Source organism: Cydia amplana, chromosome 26 (assembly GCF_948474715.1).
Source record: "Cydia amplana chromosome 26, ilCydAmpl1.1, whole genome shotgun sequence".
Taxonomy (NCBI): Eukaryota; Metazoa; Arthropoda; class Insecta; order Lepidoptera; family Tortricidae; genus Cydia; species Cydia amplana.
In genome coordinates this window covers 80,127-98,404 of record NC_086094.1, presented here as the reverse complement: position 1 = coordinate 98,404, position 18,278 = coordinate 80,127, and the positions used below count along the sequence as shown (strand labels likewise).

At 61.5% G+C, this 18,278-nt stretch overlaps 3 protein-coding genes across 3 annotated transcripts; all 3 read left to right on the top strand.

Annotated features, from left to right (window-relative positions):
- The first annotated feature begins 330 nt into the window (after positions 1 to 330).
- On the top strand, positions 331 to 869 carry LOC134659966 (uncharacterized). Its single transcript, XM_063515663.1, has 2 exons — positions 331 to 382; positions 433 to 869. The coding sequence occupies exons 1-2, from the start codon at positions 331 to 333 to the stop codon at positions 867 to 869; spliced, it is 489 nt and encodes a 162-aa protein (XP_063371733.1).
- Positions 870 to 5,420: 4,551 nt separating this feature from the next.
- LOC134659965 (uncharacterized) lies at positions 5,421 to 7,736 on the top strand. Its single transcript, XM_063515662.1, has 2 exons — positions 5,421 to 6,621; positions 6,811 to 7,736. The coding sequence occupies exons 1-2, from the start codon at positions 5,421 to 5,423 to the stop codon at positions 7,734 to 7,736; spliced, it is 2,127 nt and encodes a 708-aa protein (XP_063371732.1).
- Positions 7,737 to 12,300: 4,564 nt separating this feature from the next.
- Positions 12,301 to 14,616, top strand: LOC134659964 (uncharacterized). The gene is made up of 2 exons (XM_063515661.1): positions 12,301 to 13,501; positions 13,691 to 14,616. Exons 1-2 carry the CDS (start codon positions 12,301 to 12,303, stop codon positions 14,614 to 14,616), a joined length of 2,127 nt encoding a protein of 708 aa, XP_063371731.1.
- Positions 14,617 to 18,278: the final 3,662 nt, after the last annotated feature.

Sequence of the window (18,278 nt, the reverse complement as noted above, 5' to 3'; positions counted from 1 at the left end):
AGAGGGCGCGCGTGGTATGCCCACGCGCCTTCTGAGGAGGCAGGGGTAGAAGTTCCTCAAGAGAAGGGCCCGCTGCATAGGCGGGCGGCGCCGGCGTGGTTGCGGTTGCGTACTCCAGAGAACCCGTGGCCACGCCCCACTGGCGGCGTGCAGGCATACCGTTGGTTTTTTAGTGGGTAGCGGCACCTTTGCCGAGTCCCACATAACCCGCATTTCCTCCCCCGGGTGTGCGGGTATGCATAAAGCATTTTTCCAACGAAAAAAAAAAAAAAAAAAAAAAAAAAAAAAAAAAAAAAAAAAAAAAGGTTCCCCCACGCATTTCCGGCCTGGATGACTCGGTTTCAGAAGAAGAGCTCGCCGCTGCCGTGGCGAAAGTTGGAGGGTGTGCCCTAGAGGCAGTGAAAGTTGGCCGGATCTCCCGCGCGCCAACAGGCCTGGGCACAGCGTGGGCTCGCTGCCCCGTAGCAGCCGCCAAGAAAGTGGCTGAGGGGCGACTCCTCGTCGGTTGGGCTTCGGCAAACGTGAAGCTGCTGGAGTCCCGACCCCTGAGGTGCTTCCGCTGCCTGGTGCCTGGCCATGTTAGGAAGGGGTGCACCTCAGAAATCGACCGCAGTGACCAGTGCTACCGATGCGGTCAATCTGGTCACCGGGCCAGGGACTGCACCGCCGCGCCCCACTGCACTCTGTGCACTGCAGCGGGCAAATCTGCTGACCACAGTGCCGGCAGCAGTACCTGCGCGATGGGGGCTAAAGCCCCAAAACGCATGTCCCGGAAGGTGACCAACAAATCAGGCACCCCTGGAGTGGCGGCGCCTCTGGCTGCACAAGAGGGCCCGATTAGCAATGCGCCAAATGACGAGGTCAACTAATCGGATCCTCCAGGCGAACATAAACCACTGCGCCGGGGCGCAAGATCTCCTCCTGCAGTCCATGGCGCAGTGGTCGATAGATGCTGCCGTGGTCGCCGAGCCGTACTACGTCCCCCCCAGCCACAACTGGGCTGCGGACCTGGATGGCTTGGTGGCCATTATAACAAAAGCAGGGGTAGAGGGTATACCGCCCCCCTCCACGTTGTCGAGGGGTCGAGGCTATGTGGCTGTCCTCTGGGGCGAAATTACCCTGATCGGGGTATATTTCTTCCCCAACAGAAGAGTCTCCGAGTTCGAAGCCTTCCTCGGCCAGCTGGCGGCTCTCGTTGGGCAGACCCAACCGCGCCAGGTAGTTGTCGCAGGTGACTTAAACGCCAAATCCATGGCCTGGGGCTGTCCCGCAACCGACATTCGCGGAGACCTTCTAGAGGAATGGGCGACGATGACCGGAATGTCGGTTCTGAACCGAGGGTCGGCCAGCACCTGCGTGCGCTGGCAGGGAGAATCCATAGTGGACGTGACGTTCGCGACCCCGGCACTCGCGACCCGCGTCCGTGGCTGGAGAGTACTGGAGACGGTGGAGACATTATCAGACCATTTGTACATCCGGTTTGATGTCTCCACGTCCTCCGGAGGCACGACAGACACGGATCGTCGTCCGAATGGCCGTGCTGCGACCCCTTACCCTCGTTGGGCCCTGAACAGCCTGGATCGCGAAGCGGTGGAGATAGCGTCCCTCGTCCAGGCCTGGACAACATCTCCTGGGCCTGTGGAGACCGAGGAGGAGGCAGCCTGGTTCCGCGAAGCCATGTCACAAGTCTGTGACGCAGGCATGTCGCGAGCCAAGCCACGGCCTCCGAAGCGTCAAGTGTACTGGTGGTCGCGAGAAATCGAAGAACTCCGATCCCGCTCCAACAGGGCGAGACGCCAGTACACACGGTCCCGTCGACGCAGACACCGAGACGTTGAAGAGGAGACGCGGCTGTACAGTGCCTACAGGGAGGCGGTCAAGGCGCTGCAGCTCTCCATCTGCGAGGCAAAGGCGAGCGCCAGAGCGGAGCTTCTCGAGACTCTAAACCGAGACCCATGGGGGAGGCCGTACAAGACGGTCAGGGGTAAATTACGCCCTTGGGCCCCCCCCTTGACAGAGAGTCTCGAGCCTCGACTACTGGGGGTGGTTGTTTCCAACTTGTTTCCGAACAGACCGGAACACCAGCCCCCAGAAATGGCACCTCCCCATCAGCTCGCAGGGTTCGAGGGTGCGGAAGTCGGGGTGCCTCCGGTAACGGAGGCAGAGCTAGACGCAGCCGTGCGGAGGCTAAAAGCCAAAAACACGACACCGGGTCCAGATGGGATCCCAGGACGCGTCCTGGCTCTGGCGCTGCGGTCCCTAGGGGAGAGATTCCGCGGGCTACTGGACGCCTGTCTACAGTCCGGCCAATTTCCGACCATATGGAAAACCGGCCGGCTCGTCCTCCTAAAAAAGGATGGGCGTCCCGCGGAATCTCCATCAGCCTACCGTCCGATCGTATTGCTCGACGAGGCTGACAAGCTCTTCGAGCGCATCATCTGCTGTCGCCTCGTCGAGCACCTCCGAGGTGTGGGACCCGACTTGTCCGAGCAGCAGTTTGGATTCCGGGAAGGCAGGTCGACCGTGGATGCGGTCGCACGCATCAAAGCCCTCTCGGATGAGGCGGTTGACCACGGTGGGGTTCTCCTGGCGGTGTCCTTGGATATCGCCAATGCCTTTAACACCCTGCCGTGGTCGTGCATTAGGGAGGCGCTAAAATACCACAAAGTGCCTCCCTATTTGTGCCAAATAGTCGGGGCCTACCTCTCGGAGCGGTGTGTGGAGTATCCGGTCCGGGGTGGCGGGCTTATAAGGTGGGAGACATCGTGCGGTGTTCCACAGGGCTCGGTCTTAGGGCCGCTCCTGTGGAACATTGGGTACGACTGGGTGCTGCGGGGGGAGCTTCTCCCGGGGTCAAGTGTGACCTGCTACGCAGATGACACGCTGGTCACGTCCCGGGGGACCTCGTACCGGGAAGCAGCACGCCTCGCCACCGTGACGGTGGCACAGGTGGTGAGGCGTATTACGATGCTGGGTCTGGAGGTGGCGCTACACAAGTCCGAGGCGCTCTGCTTCCACGCAGCCCGGAAGGCGCCGCCTGCAGGATCCAGCATCATCGTTGGTGGCACCCGAATCGAGGTAAAGTCCAACATGAGATATCTTGGACTTGTCCTCGATTCCCGATGGAGCTTCCGCGAGCACTTTGCCCGCCTGACCCCCCGACTAATGGCAGCTTCGGCCGCACTGAAGAGGCTGATGCCCAACATCGGGGGGCCGGAGGTGGCGAGCCGCCGTCTATATATGGGGGTGGTGCGATCGATGGCCCTGTACGGGGCGCCGATCTGGGCGGTGAATCTGGCGGCCCGAAATGTCGCCCTGCTGAGAAAGGCTCAGAGGGCGATGGCCATCAGCGTCGTACGCGGGTACCGCACCACCTCATATGATGCGGCGTGCTTGCTGGCGGGAACGCCTCCTTGGGATCTGGAGGCGGAGGCCCAAGCGTCTCTGTACGAGTGGCGCAGAGAGCTCCGGCTGCGGGAGTTCCATCCTGCGCCTAGGGAGGTAGAGGCGCAAAAGCTCCTCGTCCGACAGTCCATTGTCCTCCAATGGGAGGAGCAACTGGCTGGACGCGAGGAAGGGCACAGGACTGTCGAGGCGGTCCGGCCGGTCCTACAAGACTGGCTGGAGAGAGAGCGGGGCTCGCTAACCTTCCGGCTGGTGCAGGTGCTCACGGGGCATGGCTGTTTCGGGAGCTACCTGCACCGGTACGCAAGACGGGAGGAGACGGCGGAGTGCCACCAGTGTAGCTGCGGCGAGGACACGGCGCAGCATACCCTGGAGGAATGCCCAGCATGGGAGGGGCAGCGCCGCGAACTCGCGGCAGTGGTGGGGGACGACCTCTCCTTGCCAGCCGTAGTTAAGGCTATGGTTGCCGACGAGAGGTCGTGGAAAGCGGTCCTCTCCTTCTGCGAGGATGTAATGTCGCAGAAGGAGGCAGCGGAGAGGGAACGGGAGGCCAACCCAGCCTCGCACCCGATCCGCCGCAAGCGCACAGGGGCCCGGAGGAGAGCGTATGCCCATCTCCTCCCCCCCACCTAGCGAGGTCTGGGCAGCGGCGCGGGGGCGTCGCTGCCCATTACATAGGCCTCGCAGAGAGGGCGCGCGTAGTATGTCCACGCGCCTTCTGAGCAGACAGGGGTAGAAGTTCCTCAAGAGAAGGGCCCGCTGCATAGGCGGGCGGCGCCGGCGTGGTTGCGGTTGCGTACTATAGAGAACCCGTGGCCACGCCCCACTGGCGGCGTGCAGGCATACCGTTGGTTTTTTAGTGGGTAGAGGCACCTTTGCCGAGTCCCACATAACCCGCATCTCCTCCCCCGGGTGTGCGGGTATGCATAAAGCATTTTTCCAACGAAAAAAAAAAAAAAAAAAAAAAAAGGTTCCCCCACGGACCTGCTCGGGTGTCCGAGTGGGCGGGGAGGTGAACCCCGACGTGGCGCGTCCCCAGGTGGTGGATAGGGGAATGCCCCGGCCCTTTGTCGTGCTGGGGTAGGACGTAGTCCCGCGAACCAAACACCAGGGGGGGAATTTGGGGGGCTTTGTGCCCGAGAATGGCTCTCCACGCGTCCCTCTGAATAAGCAGACGGCGCAGTGGATGAGCAGAGAGGAGGAGCTATGAGAGCAGTATGTAGGGTCAATCAAGTCACTGTTTCGCGCGCGGACGTCTGGGGAGGAGGCTGAGGGCTCCCTGACGCGTCGTGGATGTGGGTGGTTGCCGGATTGGAGAGCCTTCTGCTTTTCTGACATTGCCTAGCTGTCTGGAAGGATTGTGCATTGGGCTTCTGTGAAACCCAATTGCAGATCTATTTCTCCGGGCGGGTCGGCGGTGTCAGCGGATCGGGAGGATCGCGCACCGGATGCCGCGTGGATCTGTTGTGCGTCTGGGGGGCTTTTGGCTTCCAATGACGGCTGCGGGGGGTCACATTCCGGATCTTTGCCCGAGGAGCAGTTCCTTGATTGATACCCTGAGGAGTGGCTGGGCGGGTGGCTCCGCGTGTCCCTCTGAATAGCAGAGGGCACAGTGTGAGCTGCAAAATCCCTGTTGGGAATTTCTAATAGGTCCCCTATTAGAAATTACCTCTGGCGGGGGGAGGAGTGGGGATGGCTCCGGCCACCAAGCGCGGCGGATGGAAAAGTGGAAGAAAACCACTATAAAAATCACCCCAATCCCAAGGTGTGTCTGGCGTGCCGATGGGATGCGTGGCTGGAGGGAGTCCAGTCACAAACGTCAGGGAGGGGCATACCTCCTCAAAATAGCACACAAAATGAGTGGAAACGAAAATGTAGAACTACCCCAGGAGGTTTCAATCCTCCATGTCGCCACAGGACGGGCAATTGCCCATGCTGTGGCGACATGCCGCCTTCCGTATTCTGGGGGGGCAAACCACTCACGATCCCGAAACGACAACACAAGCAAACACTTCATGGACACCGATTTGCAGAGTGATTTGGTATTGAGGCTGCAAGGAGGGGGTGATGGGGAGAATAGCAGTCCGGCGGAGGCAGGAGCCTCCACTGGCCACCCCAAGGATGGATTCCGACCATTTCAGGACGCCCAGGGGCGCTGGGTGTTCCATGATGAGGACGTGCCTCCGGGGACGGCGGTGGATTCTACACGCTCCCCACCCAAACCCGCTAGGGGGCTTAGTGAGAGACGGCAACCCGTAGTGCGAATAGAACGCATGCCAGAAAGGGTCCCCTCTCTTGGCAGGGAGGAGTTCTTCTCCCCCATGAGAATAGACACGGGTGACCTCCCTGGGGACGGAGTATTTTTCTCTCCGGTGCCAACCGACGGGGAAACCGCCGAATCCGACGTTTCGCTAACTGCCCAAATGGCCGCAGGACGGAAGAGGCAGCGAAGCAGTGGTAGCGACACGGGAGCATCGCCGAGCGGCGAGGCTTCCGATCTTGCGGAGCGAGGAAAGTCCGCCTCGGGGCCCTCCAAGCGAGGAACAGGCCGCCAACCATCCACGGCGCGCCACGCCGGGCTAACCAAGGAAAAGGCTAAGCGCCGGGAGCTCGAGCTGCAAACTGAAGAGGACCTGATGGCCGCGTCCAAAATGGTGACGCTAAGACGGCTTGCCCGCCATCCGGATTCGTTTGGGACGACAAGTGGGTCAGACGACGAAGAAAACCGCACTGTCCTGGCCCTAAACCAGCAGGTGCGTGATAGTCTGGGGCTTATCAAGGACGTGGCCACCAAGTCCAAAAACCTAAAGGGCACGTACCAACGAATCCTGAAGGAGGCTGTGGCTGCGATCAGGGAAGCTGTCGGTGAGATGAGGGGCCGGACTGTCTCCGATGAGACGAGGAGGCTCGCCGCCGAAAACGCTCGCCTTAAGGCGGAAATGGCCGAGCTCCGTAAGGAGATGGGCGACTTGCGCACTAGCCTTGGGCAGCGCCTCGAAGGGACGCGCCAAGAGACGACGACATCACCTGCTCGGGAGCAAGGTGACTTAGAGCGCAATATCGTGGCCAAGGTGACTGAAATGATGGGTACAAGGTTGAGCGCCCTGGAGGAGAAACTGCTCCCACAGCAACCTACTCAGGTGTCGTCTGCTCCCACACCTTCCAAAGCAGGAAGCTCTCCCCCCGGTCACACTCCAGCTCCTACCAACCCAGCGGGTGCGAAGCGGGCTGCGAAAAAGAATAAAAAGAAGGAGGGGCCCAAAAAGCGTCCTACGAGTGTTCCTGGCCCCGCTTCCCAAGTCCGGCAGCCTCGGCTGCAGACAACAGTGCCTGCCTCGGAAGAGGAATGGACGACTGTGGTCAAGCGGGGTAAGAAGAACAAAAAGAAGTCTCCCGTTGGAGCAGCGACGACTGCGAAGCCGCAACAGCCGGCGGCACCGCGGAAAGCGCAAGAAGGGAAGGGTCGCAATAAGACCAAGGCGCTACTGCGCACCCCGCGGTCAGCCGCCGTAGTCCTCACCCTGGAGACGGGAGCAGAAGAGAGGGGCGTTACCTACGGAACGTTGATCACGGAGGCCAAGTCCAAAATTTCCCTGGATGGGCTCGGTATCGCCGGTCTAAGGTTCCGTAGGGCAGTGACAGGGGCGGCAATCCTGGAGATCCCAGGCCCAGACACCACCAGCGGCAACCAAGCAGACTCTCTTGCTGCCAAGTTGAGGGAGACGCTTAATGTGGCCGACGTCCGCATCTCTAGGCCGGTAAAATGCGCGGAGATGTGCATTTCCGGCCTGGATGACTCGGTTACAGAGGAAGAGCTCGCCGCTGCCGTGGCGAAAGTTGGAGGGTGTGCCCTAGAGGCAGTGAAAGTTGGCCGGATCTCCCGCGCGCCAACAGGCCTGGGCACAGCGTGGGCTCGCTGCCCCGTAGCAGCCGCCAAGAAAGTGGCTGAGGGGCGACTCCTCGTCGGTTGGGCTTCGGCAAACGTGAAGCTGCTGGAGTCCCGACCCCTGAGGTGCTTCCGCTGCCTGGTGCCTGGCCATGTTAGGAAGGGGTGCACCTCAGAAATCGACCGCAGTGACCAGTGCTACCGATGCGGTCAATCTGGTCACCGGGCCAGGGACTGCACCGCCGCGCCCCACTGCACTCTGTGCACTGCAGCGGGCAAATCTGCTGACCACAGTGCCGGCAGCAGTACCTGCGCGATGGGGGCTAAAGCCCCAAAACGCATGTCCCGGAAGGTGACCAACAAATCAGGCACCCCTGGAGTGGCGGCGCCTCTGGCTGCACAAGAGGGCCCGATTAGCAATGCGCCAAATGACGAGGTCAACTAATCGGATCCTCCAGGCGAACATAAACCACTGCGCCGGGGCGCAAGATCTCCTCCTGCAGTCCATGGCGCAGTGGTCGATAGATGCTGCCGTGGTCGCCGAGCCGTACTACGTCCCCCCCAGCCACAACTGGGCTGCGGACCTGGATGGCTTGGTGGCCATTATAACAAAAGCAGGGGTAGAGGGTATACCGCCCCCCTCCACGTTGTCGAGGGGTCGAGGCTATGTGGCTGTCCTCTGGGGCGAAATTACCCTGATCGGGGTATATTTCTCCCCCAACAGAAGAGTCTCCGAGTTCGAAGCCTTCCTCGGCCAGCTGGCGGCTCTCGTTGGGCAGACCCAACCGCGCCAGGTAGTTGTCGCAGGTGACTTAAACGCCAAATCCATGGCCTGGGGCTGTCCCGCAACCGACATTCGCGGAGACCTTCTAGAGGAATGGGCGACGATGACCGGAATGTCGGTTCTGAACCGAGGGTCGGCCAGCACCTGCGTGCGCTGGCAGGGAGAATCCATAGTGGACGTGACGTTCGCGACCCCGGCACTCGCGACCCGCGTCCGTGGCTGGAGAGTACTGGAGACGGTGGAGACATTATCAGACCATTTGTACATCCGGTTTGATGTCTCCACGTCCTCCGGAGGCACGACAGACACGGATCGTCGTCCGAATGGCCGTGCTGCGACCCCTTACCCTCGTTGGGCCCTGAACAGCCTGGATCGCGAAGCGGTGGAGATAGCGTCCCTCGTCCAGGCCTGGACAACATCTCCTGGGCCTGTGGAGACCGAGGAGGAGGCAGCCTGGTTCCGCGAAGCCATGTCACAAGTCTGTGACGCAGGCATGTCGCGAGCCAAGCCACGGCCTCCGAAGCGTCAAGTGTACTGGTGGTCGCGAGAAATCGAAGAACTCCGATCCCGCTCCAACAGGGCGAGACGCCAGTACACACGGTCCCGTCGACGCAGACACCGAGACGTTGAAGAGGAGACGCGGCTGTACAGTGCCTACAGGGAGGCGGTCAAGGCGCTGCAGCTCTCCATCTGCGAGGCAAAGGCGAGCGCCAGAGCGGAGCTTCTCGAGACTCTAAACCGAGACCCATGGGGGAGGCCGTACAAGACGGTCAGGGGTAAATTACGCCCTTGGGCCCCCCCCTTGACAGAGAGTCTCGAGCCTCGACTACTGGGGGTGGTTGTTTCCAACTTGTTTCCGAACAGACCGGAACACCAGCCCCCAGAAATGGCACCTCCCCATCAGCTCGCAGGGTTCGAGGGTGCGGAAGTCGGGGTGCCTCCGGTAACGGAGGCAGAGCTAGACGCAGCCGTGCGGAGGCTAAAAGCCAAAAACACGGCACCGGGTCCAGATGGGATCCCAGGACGCGTCCTGGCTCTGGCGCTGCGGTCCCTAGGGGAGAGATTCCGCGGGCTACTGGACGCCTGTCTACAGTCCGGCCAATTTCCGACCATATGGAAAACCGGCCGGCTCGTCCTCCTAAAAAAGGATGGGCGTCCCGCGGAATCTCCATCAGCCTACCGTCCGATCGTATTGCTCGACGAGGCTGACAAGCTCTTCGAGCGCATCATCTGCTGTCGCCTCGTCGAGCACCTCCGAGGTGTGGGACCCGACTTGTCCGAGCAGCAGTTTGGATTCCGGGAAGGCAGGTCGACCGTGGATGCGGTCGCACGCATCAAAGCCCTCTCGGATGAGGCGGTTGACCACGGTGGGGTTCTCCTGGCGGTGTCCTTGGATATCGCCAATGCCTTTAACACCCTGCCGTGGTCGTGCATTAGGGAGGCGCTAAAATACCACAAAGTGCCTCCCTATTTGTGCCAAATAGTCGGGGCCTACCTCTCGGAGCGGTGTGTGGAGTATCCGGTCCGGGGTGGCGGGCTTATAAGGTGGGAGACATCGTGCGGTGTTCCACAGGGCTCGGTCTTAGGGCCGCTCCTGTGGAACATTGGGTACGACTGGGTGCTGCGGGGGGAGCTTCTCCCGGGGTCAAGTGTGACCTGCTACGCAGATGACACGCTGGTCACGTCCCGGGGGACCTCGTACCGGGAAGCAGCACGCCTCGCCACCGTGACGGTGGCACAGGTGGTGAGACGTATAACGATGCTGGGTCTGGAGGTGGCGCTACACAAGTCCGAGGCGCTCTGCTTCCACGCAGCCCGGAAGGCGCCGCCTGTAGGATCCAGCATCGTCGTTGGTGGCACCCGAATCGAGGTAAAGTCCAATATGAGATATCTTGGACTTGTCCTCGATTCCCGATGGAGCTTCCGCGAGCACTTTGCCCGCCTGACCCCCCGACTAATGGCAGCTTCGGCCGCACTGAAGAGGCTGATGCCCAACATCGGGGGGCCGGAGGTGGCGAGCCGCCGTCTATATATGGGGGTGGTGCGATCGATGGCCCTGTACGGGGCGCCGATCTGGGCGGTGAATCTGGCGGCCCGAAATGTCGCCCTGCTGAGAAAGGCTCAGAGGGCGATGGCCATCAGCGTCGTACGCGGCTACCGCACCACCTCATATGATGCGGCGTGCTTGCTGGCGGGAACGCCTCCGTGGGATCTGGAGGCGGAGGCCCAAGCGTCTCTATACGAGTGGCGCAGGGAGCTCCGGCTGCGGGAGTTCCATCCTGCGCCTAGGGAGGTAGAGGCGCAAAAGCTCCTCGTCCGGCAGTCCATTGTCCTCCAATGGGAGGAGCAACTGGCTGGACGCGAGGAAGGGCACCGGACTGTCGAGGCGGTCCGGCCGGTCCTACAAGACTGGCTGGAGAGAGAGCGGGGCTCGCTAACATTCCGGCTGGTGCAGGTGCTCACGGGGCATGGCTGTTTCGGGAGCTACCTGCACCGGTACGCAAGACGGGAGGAGACGGCGGAGTGCCACCAGTGTGGCTGCGGCGAGGACACGGCGCAGCATACCCTGGAGGAATGCCCAGCCTGGGAGGGGCAGCGCCGCGAACTCGCGGCAGTGGTGGGGAACGACCTCTCCTTGCCAGCCGTAGTTAAGGCTATGGTTGCCGACGAGAGGTCGTGGAAAGCGGTCCTCTCCTTCTGCGAGGATGTAATGTCGCAGAAGGAGGCAGCGGAGAGGGAAAGGGAGGCCAACCCAGCCTCGCACCCGATCCGCCGCAAGCGCACAGGGGCCCGGAGGAGAGCGTATGCCCATCTCCTCCCCCCCACCTAGCGAGGTCTGGGCAGCGGCGCGGGGGCGTCGCTGCCCATTACATAGGCCTCGCAGAGAGGGCGCGCGTGGTATGCCCACGCGCCTTCTGAGGAGGCAGGGGTAGAAGTTCCTCAAGAGAAGGGCCCGCTGCATAGGCGGGCGGCGCCGGCGTGGTTGCGGTTGCGTACTCCAGAGAACCCGTGGCCACGCCCCACTGGTGGCGTGCAGGCATACCGTTGGTTTTTTAGTGGGTAGCGGCACCTTTGCCGAGTCCCACATAACCCGCATTTCCTCCCCCGGGTGTGTTTTCCAACGAAAAAAAAAAAAAAAAAAAAAAAAAAAAAAGGTTAGGTTCCCCCTCGACCTGCCACGGACCTGCTCGGGTGTCCGAGTGGGCGGGGAGGTGAACCCCGACGTGGCGCGTCCCCAGGTGGTGGATAGGGGAATGCCCCGGCCCGTTGTCGTGCTGGGGTAGGACGTTGTCCCGCGAACCAAACACCAGGGGGGGGATTTGGGGGGCTTTGTGCCCGAGAATGGCTCTCCACGCGTCCCTCTGAATAAGCAGACGGCGCAGTGGACGAGCAGAGGGGAGGAGCAATGTTGTGTCAATCGAGTCACTGTTTCGCGAGCGGACGTCTGGGGACTTCCCCCCGTAGGCGCTGGGGGAGGCTGAGGGCTCCCTGACGCGTCGTGGATGTGGGTGGTTGCCGGATTGGAGAGCCTTCTGCTTTTCTGACATTGCCTAGCTGTCTGGAAGGATTGTGCATTGGGCTTCTGTGAAACCCAATTGCAGATCTATTTCTCCGGGCGGGTCGGCGGTGTCAGCGGATCGGGAGGATCGCGCACCGGATGCCGCGCGGATCTGTTGTGCGTCTGGGGGGCTTTTGGCTTCCAATGACGGCTGCGGGGGGTCACATTCCGGATCTTTGCCCGAGGAGCAGTTCCTTGATTGATACCCTGAGGAGTGGCTGGGCGGGTGGCTCCGCGTGTCCCTCTGAATAGCAGAGGGCACAGTGTGAGCTGCAAAGTCCCTGTTGGGAATTTCTAATAGGTCCCCTATTAGAAATTACCTCTGGCGGGGGGAGGAGTGGGGATGGCTCCGGCCACCAAGCGCGGCGGATGGAAAAGTGGAAGAAAACCACTATAAAAATCACCCCAATCCCAAGGTGTGTCTGGCGTGCCGATGGGATGCGTGGCTGGAGGGAGTCCAGTCACAAACGTCAGGGAGGGGCATACCTCCTCAAAATAGCACACAAAATGAGTGGAAACGAAAATGTAGAACTACCCCAGGAGGTTTCAATCCTCCATGTCGCCACAGGACGGGCAATTGCCCATGCTGTGGCGACATGCCGCCTTCCGTATTCTGGGGGGGCAAACCACTCACGATCCCGAAACGACAACACAAGCAAACACTTCATGGACACCGATTTGCAGAGTGATTTGGTATTGAGGCTGCAAGGAGGGGGTGATGGGGAGAATAGCAGTCCGGCGGAGGCAGGAGCCTCCACTGGCCACCCCAAGGATGGATTCCGACCATTTCAGGACGCCCAGGGGCGCTGGGTGTTCCATGATGAGGACGTGCCTCCGGGGACGGCGGTGGATTCTACACGCTCCCCACCCAAACCCGCTAGGGGGCTTAGTGAGAGACGGCAACCCGTAGTGCGAATAGAACGCATGCCAGAAAGGGTCCCCTCTCTTGGCAGGGAGGAGTTCTTCTCCCCCATGAGAATAGACACGGGTGACCTCCCTGGGGACGGAGTATTTTTCTCTCCGGTGCCAACCGACGGGGAAACCGCCGAATCCGACGTTTCGCTGACTGCCCAAATGGCCGCAGGACGGAAGAGGCAGCGAAGCAGTGGTAGCGACACGGGAGCATCGCCGAGCGGCGAGGCTTCCGATCTTGCGGAGCGAGGAAAGTCCGCCTCGGGGCCCTCCAAGCGAGGAACAGGCCGCCAACCATCCACGGCGCGCCACGCCGGGCTAACCAAGGAAAAGGCTAAGCGCCGGGAGCTCGAGCTGCAAACTGAAGAGGACCTGATGGCCGCGTCCAAAATGGTGACGCTAAGACGGCTTGCCCGCCATCCGGATTCGTTTGGGACGACAAGTGGGTCAGACGACGAAGAAAACCGCACTGTCCTGGCCCTAAACCAGCAGGTGCGTGATAGTCTGGGGCTTATCAAGGACGTGGCCACCAAGTCCAAAAACCTAAAGGGCACGTACCAACGAATCCTGAAGGAGGCTGTGGCTGCGATCAGGGAAGCTGTCGGTGAGATGAGGGGCCGGACTGTCTCCGATGAGACGAGGAGGCTCGCCGCCGAAAACGCTCGCCTTAAGGCGGAAATGGCCGAGCTCCGTAAGGAGATGGGCGACTTGCGCACTAGCCTTGGGCAGCGCCTCGAAGGGACGCGCCAAGAGACGACGACATCACCTGCTCGGGAGCAAGGTGACTTAGAGCGCAATATCGTGGCCAAGGTGACTGAAATGATGGGTACAAGGTTGAGCGCCCTGGAGGAGAAACTGCTCCCACAGCAACCTACTCAGGTGTCGTCTGCTCCCACACCTTCCAAAGCAGGAAGCTCTCCCCCCGGTCACACTCCAGCTCCTACCAACCCAGCGGGTGCGAAGCGGGCTGCGAAAAAGAATAAAAAGAAGGAGGGGCCCAAAAAGCGTCCTACGAGTGTTCCTGGCCCCGCTTCCCAAGTCCGGCAGCCTCGGCTGCAGACAACAGTGCCTGCCTCGGAAGAGGAATGGACGACTGTGGTCAAGCGGGGTAAGAAGAACAAAAAGAAGTCTCCCGTTGGAGCAGCGACGACTGCGAAGCCGCAACAGCCGGCGGCACCGCGGAAAGCGCAAGAAGGGAAGGGTCGCAATAAGACCAAGGCGCTACTGCGCACCCCGCGGTCAGCCGCCGTAGTCCTCACCCTGGAGACGGGAGCAGAAGAGAGGGGCGTTACCTACGGAACGTTGATCACGGAGGCCAAGTCCAAAATTTCCCTGGATGGGCTCGGTATCACCGGTCTAAGGTTCCGTAGGGCAGTGACAGGGGCGGCAATCCTGGAGATCCCAGGCCCAGACACCACCAGCGGCAACCAAGCAGACTCTCTTGCTGCCAAGTTGAGGGAGACGCTTAATGTGGCCGACGTCCGCATCTCTAGGCCGGTAAAATGCGCGGAGATGCGCATTTCCGGCCTGGATGACTCGGTTACAGAGGAAGAGCTCGCCGCTGCCGTGGCGAAAGTTGGAGGGTGTGCCCTAGAGGCAGTGAAAGTTGGCCGGATCTCCCGCGCGCCAACAGGCCTGGGCACAGCGTGGGCTCGCTGCCCCGTAGCAGCCGCCAAGAAAGTGGCTGAGGGGCGACTCCTCGTCGGTTGGGCTTCGGCAAACGTGAAGCTGCTGGAGTCCCGACCCCTGAGGTGCTTCCGCTGCCTGGTGCCTGGCCATGTTAGGAAGGGGTGCACCTCAGAAATCGACCGCAGTGACCAGTGCTACCGATGCGGTCAATCTGGTCACCGGGCCAGGGACTGCACCGCCGCGCCCCACTGCACTCTGTGCACTGCAGCGGGCAAATCTGCTGACCACAGTGCCGGCAGCAGTACCTGCGCGATGGGGGCTAAAGCCCCAAAACGCATGTCCCGGAAGGTGACCAACAAATCAGGCACCCCTGGAGTGGCGGCGCCTCTGGCTGCACAAGAGGGCCCGATTAGCAATGCGCCAAATGACGAGGTCAACTAATCGGATCCTCCAGGCGAACATAAACCACTGCGCCGGGGCGCAAGATCTCCTCCTGCAGTCCATGGCGCAGTGGTCGATAGATGCTGCCGTGGTCGCCGAGCCGTACTACGTCCCCCCCAGCCACAACTGGGCTGCGGACCTGGATGGCTTGGTGGCCATTATAACAAAAGCAGGGGTAGAGGGTATACCGCCCCCCTCCACGTTGTCGAGGGGTCGAGGCTATGTGGCTGTCCTCTGGGGCGAAATTACCCTGATCGGGGTATATTTCTCCCCCAACAGAAGAGTCTCCGAGTTCGAAGCCTTCCTCGGCCAGCTGGCGGCTCTCGTTGGGCAGACCCAACCGCGCCAGGTAGTTGTCGCAGGTGACTTAAACGCCAAATCCATGGCCTGGGGCTGTCCCGCAACCGACATTCGCGGAGACCTTCTAGAGGAATGGGCGACGATGACCGGAATGTCGGTTCTGAACCGAGGGTCGGCCAGCACCTGCGTGCGCTGGCAGGGAGAATCCATAGTGGACGTGACGTTCGCGACCCCGGCACTCGCGACCCGCGTCCGTGGCTGGAGAGTACTGGAGACGGTGGAGACATTATCAGACCATTTGTACATCCGGTTTGATGTCTCCACGTCCTCCGGAGGCACGACAGACACGGATCGTCGTCCGAATGGCCGTGCTGCGACCCCTTACCCTCGTTGGGCCCTGAACAGCCTGGATCGCGAAGCGGTGGAGATAGCGTCCCTCGTCCAGGCCTGGACAACATCTCCTGGGCCTGTGGAGACCGAGGAGGAGGCAGCCTGGTTCCGCGAAGCCATGTCACAAGTCTGTGACGCAGGCATGTCGCGAGCCAAGCCACGGCCTCCGAAGCGTCAAGTGTACTGGTGGTCGCGAGAAATCGAAGAACTCCGATCCCGCTCCAACAGGGCGAGACGCCAGTACACACGGTCCCGTCGACGCAGACACCGAGACGTTGAAGAGGAGACGCGGCTGTACAGTGCCTACAGGGAGGCGGTCAAGGCGCTGCAGCTCTCCATCTGCGAGGCAAAGGCGAGCGCCAGAGCGGAGCTTCTCGAGACTCTAAACCGAGACCCATGGGGGAGGCCGTACAAGACGGTCAGGGGTAAATTACGCCCTTGGGCCCCCCCCTTGACAGAGAGTCTCGAGCCTCGACTACTGGGGGTTGTTGTTTCCAACTTGTTTCCGAACAGACCGGAACACCAGCCCCCAGAAATGGCACCTCCCCATCAGCTCGCAGGGTTCGAGGGTGCGGAAGTCGGGGTGCCTCCGGTAACGGAGGCAGAGCTAGACGCAGCCGTGCGGAGGCTAAAAGCCAAAAACACGGCACCGGGTCCAGATGGGATCCCAGGACGCGTCCTGGCTCTGGCGCTGCGGTCCCTAGGGGAGAGATTCCGCGGGCTACTGGACGCCTGTCTACAGTCCGGCCAATTTCCGACCATATGGAAAACCGGCCGGCTCGTCCTCCTAAAAAAGGATGGGCGTCCCGCGGAATCTCCATCAGCCTACCGTCCGATCGTATTGCTCGACGAGGCTGACAAGCTCTTCGAGCGCATCATCTGCTGTCGCCTCGTCGAGCACCTCCGAGGTGTGGGACCCGACTTGTCCGAGCAGCAGTTTGGATTCCGGGAAGGCAGGTCGACCGTGGATGCGGTCGCACGCATCAAAGCCCTCTCGGATGAGGCGGTTGACCACGGTGGGGTTCTCCTGGCGGTGTCCTTGGATATCGCCAATGCCTTTAACACCCTGCCGTGGTCGTGCATTAGGGAGGCGCTAAAATACCACAAAGTGCCTCCCTATTTGTGCCAAATAGTCGGGGCCTACCTCTCGGAGCGGTGTGTGGAGTATCCGGTCCGGGGTGGCGGGCTTATAAGGTGGGAGACATCGTGCGGTGTTCCACAGGGCTCGGTCTTAGGGCCGCTCCTGTGGAACATTGGGTACGACTGGGTGCTGCGGGGGGAGCTTCTCCCGGGGTCAAGTGTGACCTGCTACGCAGATGACACGCTGGTCACGTCCCGGGGGACCTCGTACCGGGAAGCAGCACGCCTCGCCACCGTGACGGTGGCACAGGTGGTGAGACGTATAACGATGCTGGGTCTGGAGGTGGCGCTACACAAGTCCGAGGCGCTCTGCTTCCACGCAGCCCGGAAGGCGCCGCCTGTAGGATCCAGCATCGTCGTTGGTGGCACCCGAATCGAGGTAAAGTCCAATATGAGATATCTTGGACTTGTCCTCGATTCCCGATGGAGCTTCCGCGAGCACTTTGCCCGCCTGACCCCCCGACTAATGGCAGCTTCGGCCGCACTGAAGAGGCTGATGCCCAACATCGGGGGGCCGGAGGTGGCGAGCCGCCGTCTATATATGGGGGTGGTGCGATCGATGGCCCTGTACGGGGCGCCGATCTGGGCGGTGAATCTGGCGGCCCGAAATGTCGCCCTGCTGAGAAAGGCTCAGAGGGCGATGGCCATCAGCGTCGTACGCGGCTACCGCACCACCTCATATGATGCGGCGTGCTTGCTGGCGGGAACGCCTCCGTGGGATCTGGAGGCGGAGGCCCAAGCGTCTCTATACGAGTGGCGCAGGGAGCTCCGGCTGCGGGAGTTCCATCCTGCGCCTAGGGAGGTAGAGGCGCAAAAGCTCCTCGTCCGGCAGTCCATTGTCCTCCAATGGGAGGAGCAACTGGCTGGACGCGAGGAAGGGCACCGGACTGTCGAGGCGGTCCGGCCGGTCCTACAAGACTGGCTGGAGAGAGAGCGGGGCTCGCTAACATTCCGGCTGGTGCAGGTGCTCACGGGGCATGGCTGTTTCGGGAGCTACCTGCACCGGTACGCAAGACGGGAGGAGACGGCGGAGTGCCACCAGTGTGGCTGCGGCGAGGACACGGCGCAGCATACCCTGGAGGAATGCCCAGCCTGGGAGGGGCAGCGCCGCGAACTCGCGGCAGTGGTGGGGAACGACCTCTCCTTGCCAGCCGTAGTTAAGGCTATGGTTGCCGACGAGAGGTCGTGGAAAGCGGTCCTCTCCTTCTGCGAGGATGTAATGTCGCAGAAGGAGGCAGCGGAGAGGGAAAGGGAGGCCAACCCAGCCTCGCACCCGATCCGCCGCAAGCGCACAGGGGCCCGGAGGAGAGCGTATGCCCATCTCCTCCCCCCCACCTAGCGAGGTCTGGGCAGCGGCGCGGGGGCGTCGCTGCCCATTACATAGGCCTCGCAGAGAGGGCGCGCGTGGTATGCCCACGCGCCTTCTGAGGAGGCAGGGGTAGAAGTTCCTCAAGAGAAGGGCCCGCTGCATAGGCGGGCGGCGCCGGCGTGGTTGCGGTTGCGTACTCCAGAGAACCCGTGGCCACGCCCCACTGGTGGCGTGCAGGCATACCGTTGGTTTTTTAGTGGGTAGCGGCACCTTTGCCGAGTCCCACATAACCCGCATTTCCTCCCCCGGGTGTGTTTTCCAACGAAAAAAAAAAAAAAAAAAAAAAAAAAAAAAGGTTAGGTTCCCCCTCGACCTGCCACGGACCTGCTCGGGTGTCCGAGTGGGCGGGGAGGTGAACCCCGACGTGGCGCGTCCCCAGGTGGTGGATAGGGGAATGCCCCGGCCCGTTGTCGTGCTGGGGTAGGACGTTGTCCCGCGAACCAAACACCAGGGGGGGGATTTG

What these genes read in the sequence shown, in the direction of transcription:
- LOC134659966 (XM_063515663.1), top strand. Translation starts at nt 331, where the DNA reads ATGACTCGGTTTCAGAAGAAGAGCTCGCCGCTGCCGTGGCGAAAGTTG. An exon ending in GCCGTGGCGAAAGTTGGAGG is followed by an intron (nt 383 to 432) that starts GTGTGCCCTAGA and finishes GCGCGCCAACAG; the next exon opens with GCCTGGGCACAGCGTGGGCT.
- LOC134659965 (XM_063515662.1), top strand. Translation starts at nt 5,421, where the DNA reads ATGGACACCGATTTGCAGAGTGATTTGGTATTGAGGCTGCAAGGAGGG. An exon ending in AGCTCCTACCAACCCAGCGG is followed by an intron (nt 6,622 to 6,810) that starts GTGCGAAGCGGG and finishes CCGTTGGAGCAG; the next exon opens with CGACGACTGCGAAGCCGCAA.
- LOC134659964 (XM_063515661.1), top strand. Translation starts at nt 12,301, where the DNA reads ATGGACACCGATTTGCAGAGTGATTTGGTATTGAGGCTGCAAGGAGGG. An exon ending in AGCTCCTACCAACCCAGCGG is followed by an intron (nt 13,502 to 13,690) that starts GTGCGAAGCGGG and finishes CCGTTGGAGCAG; the next exon opens with CGACGACTGCGAAGCCGCAA.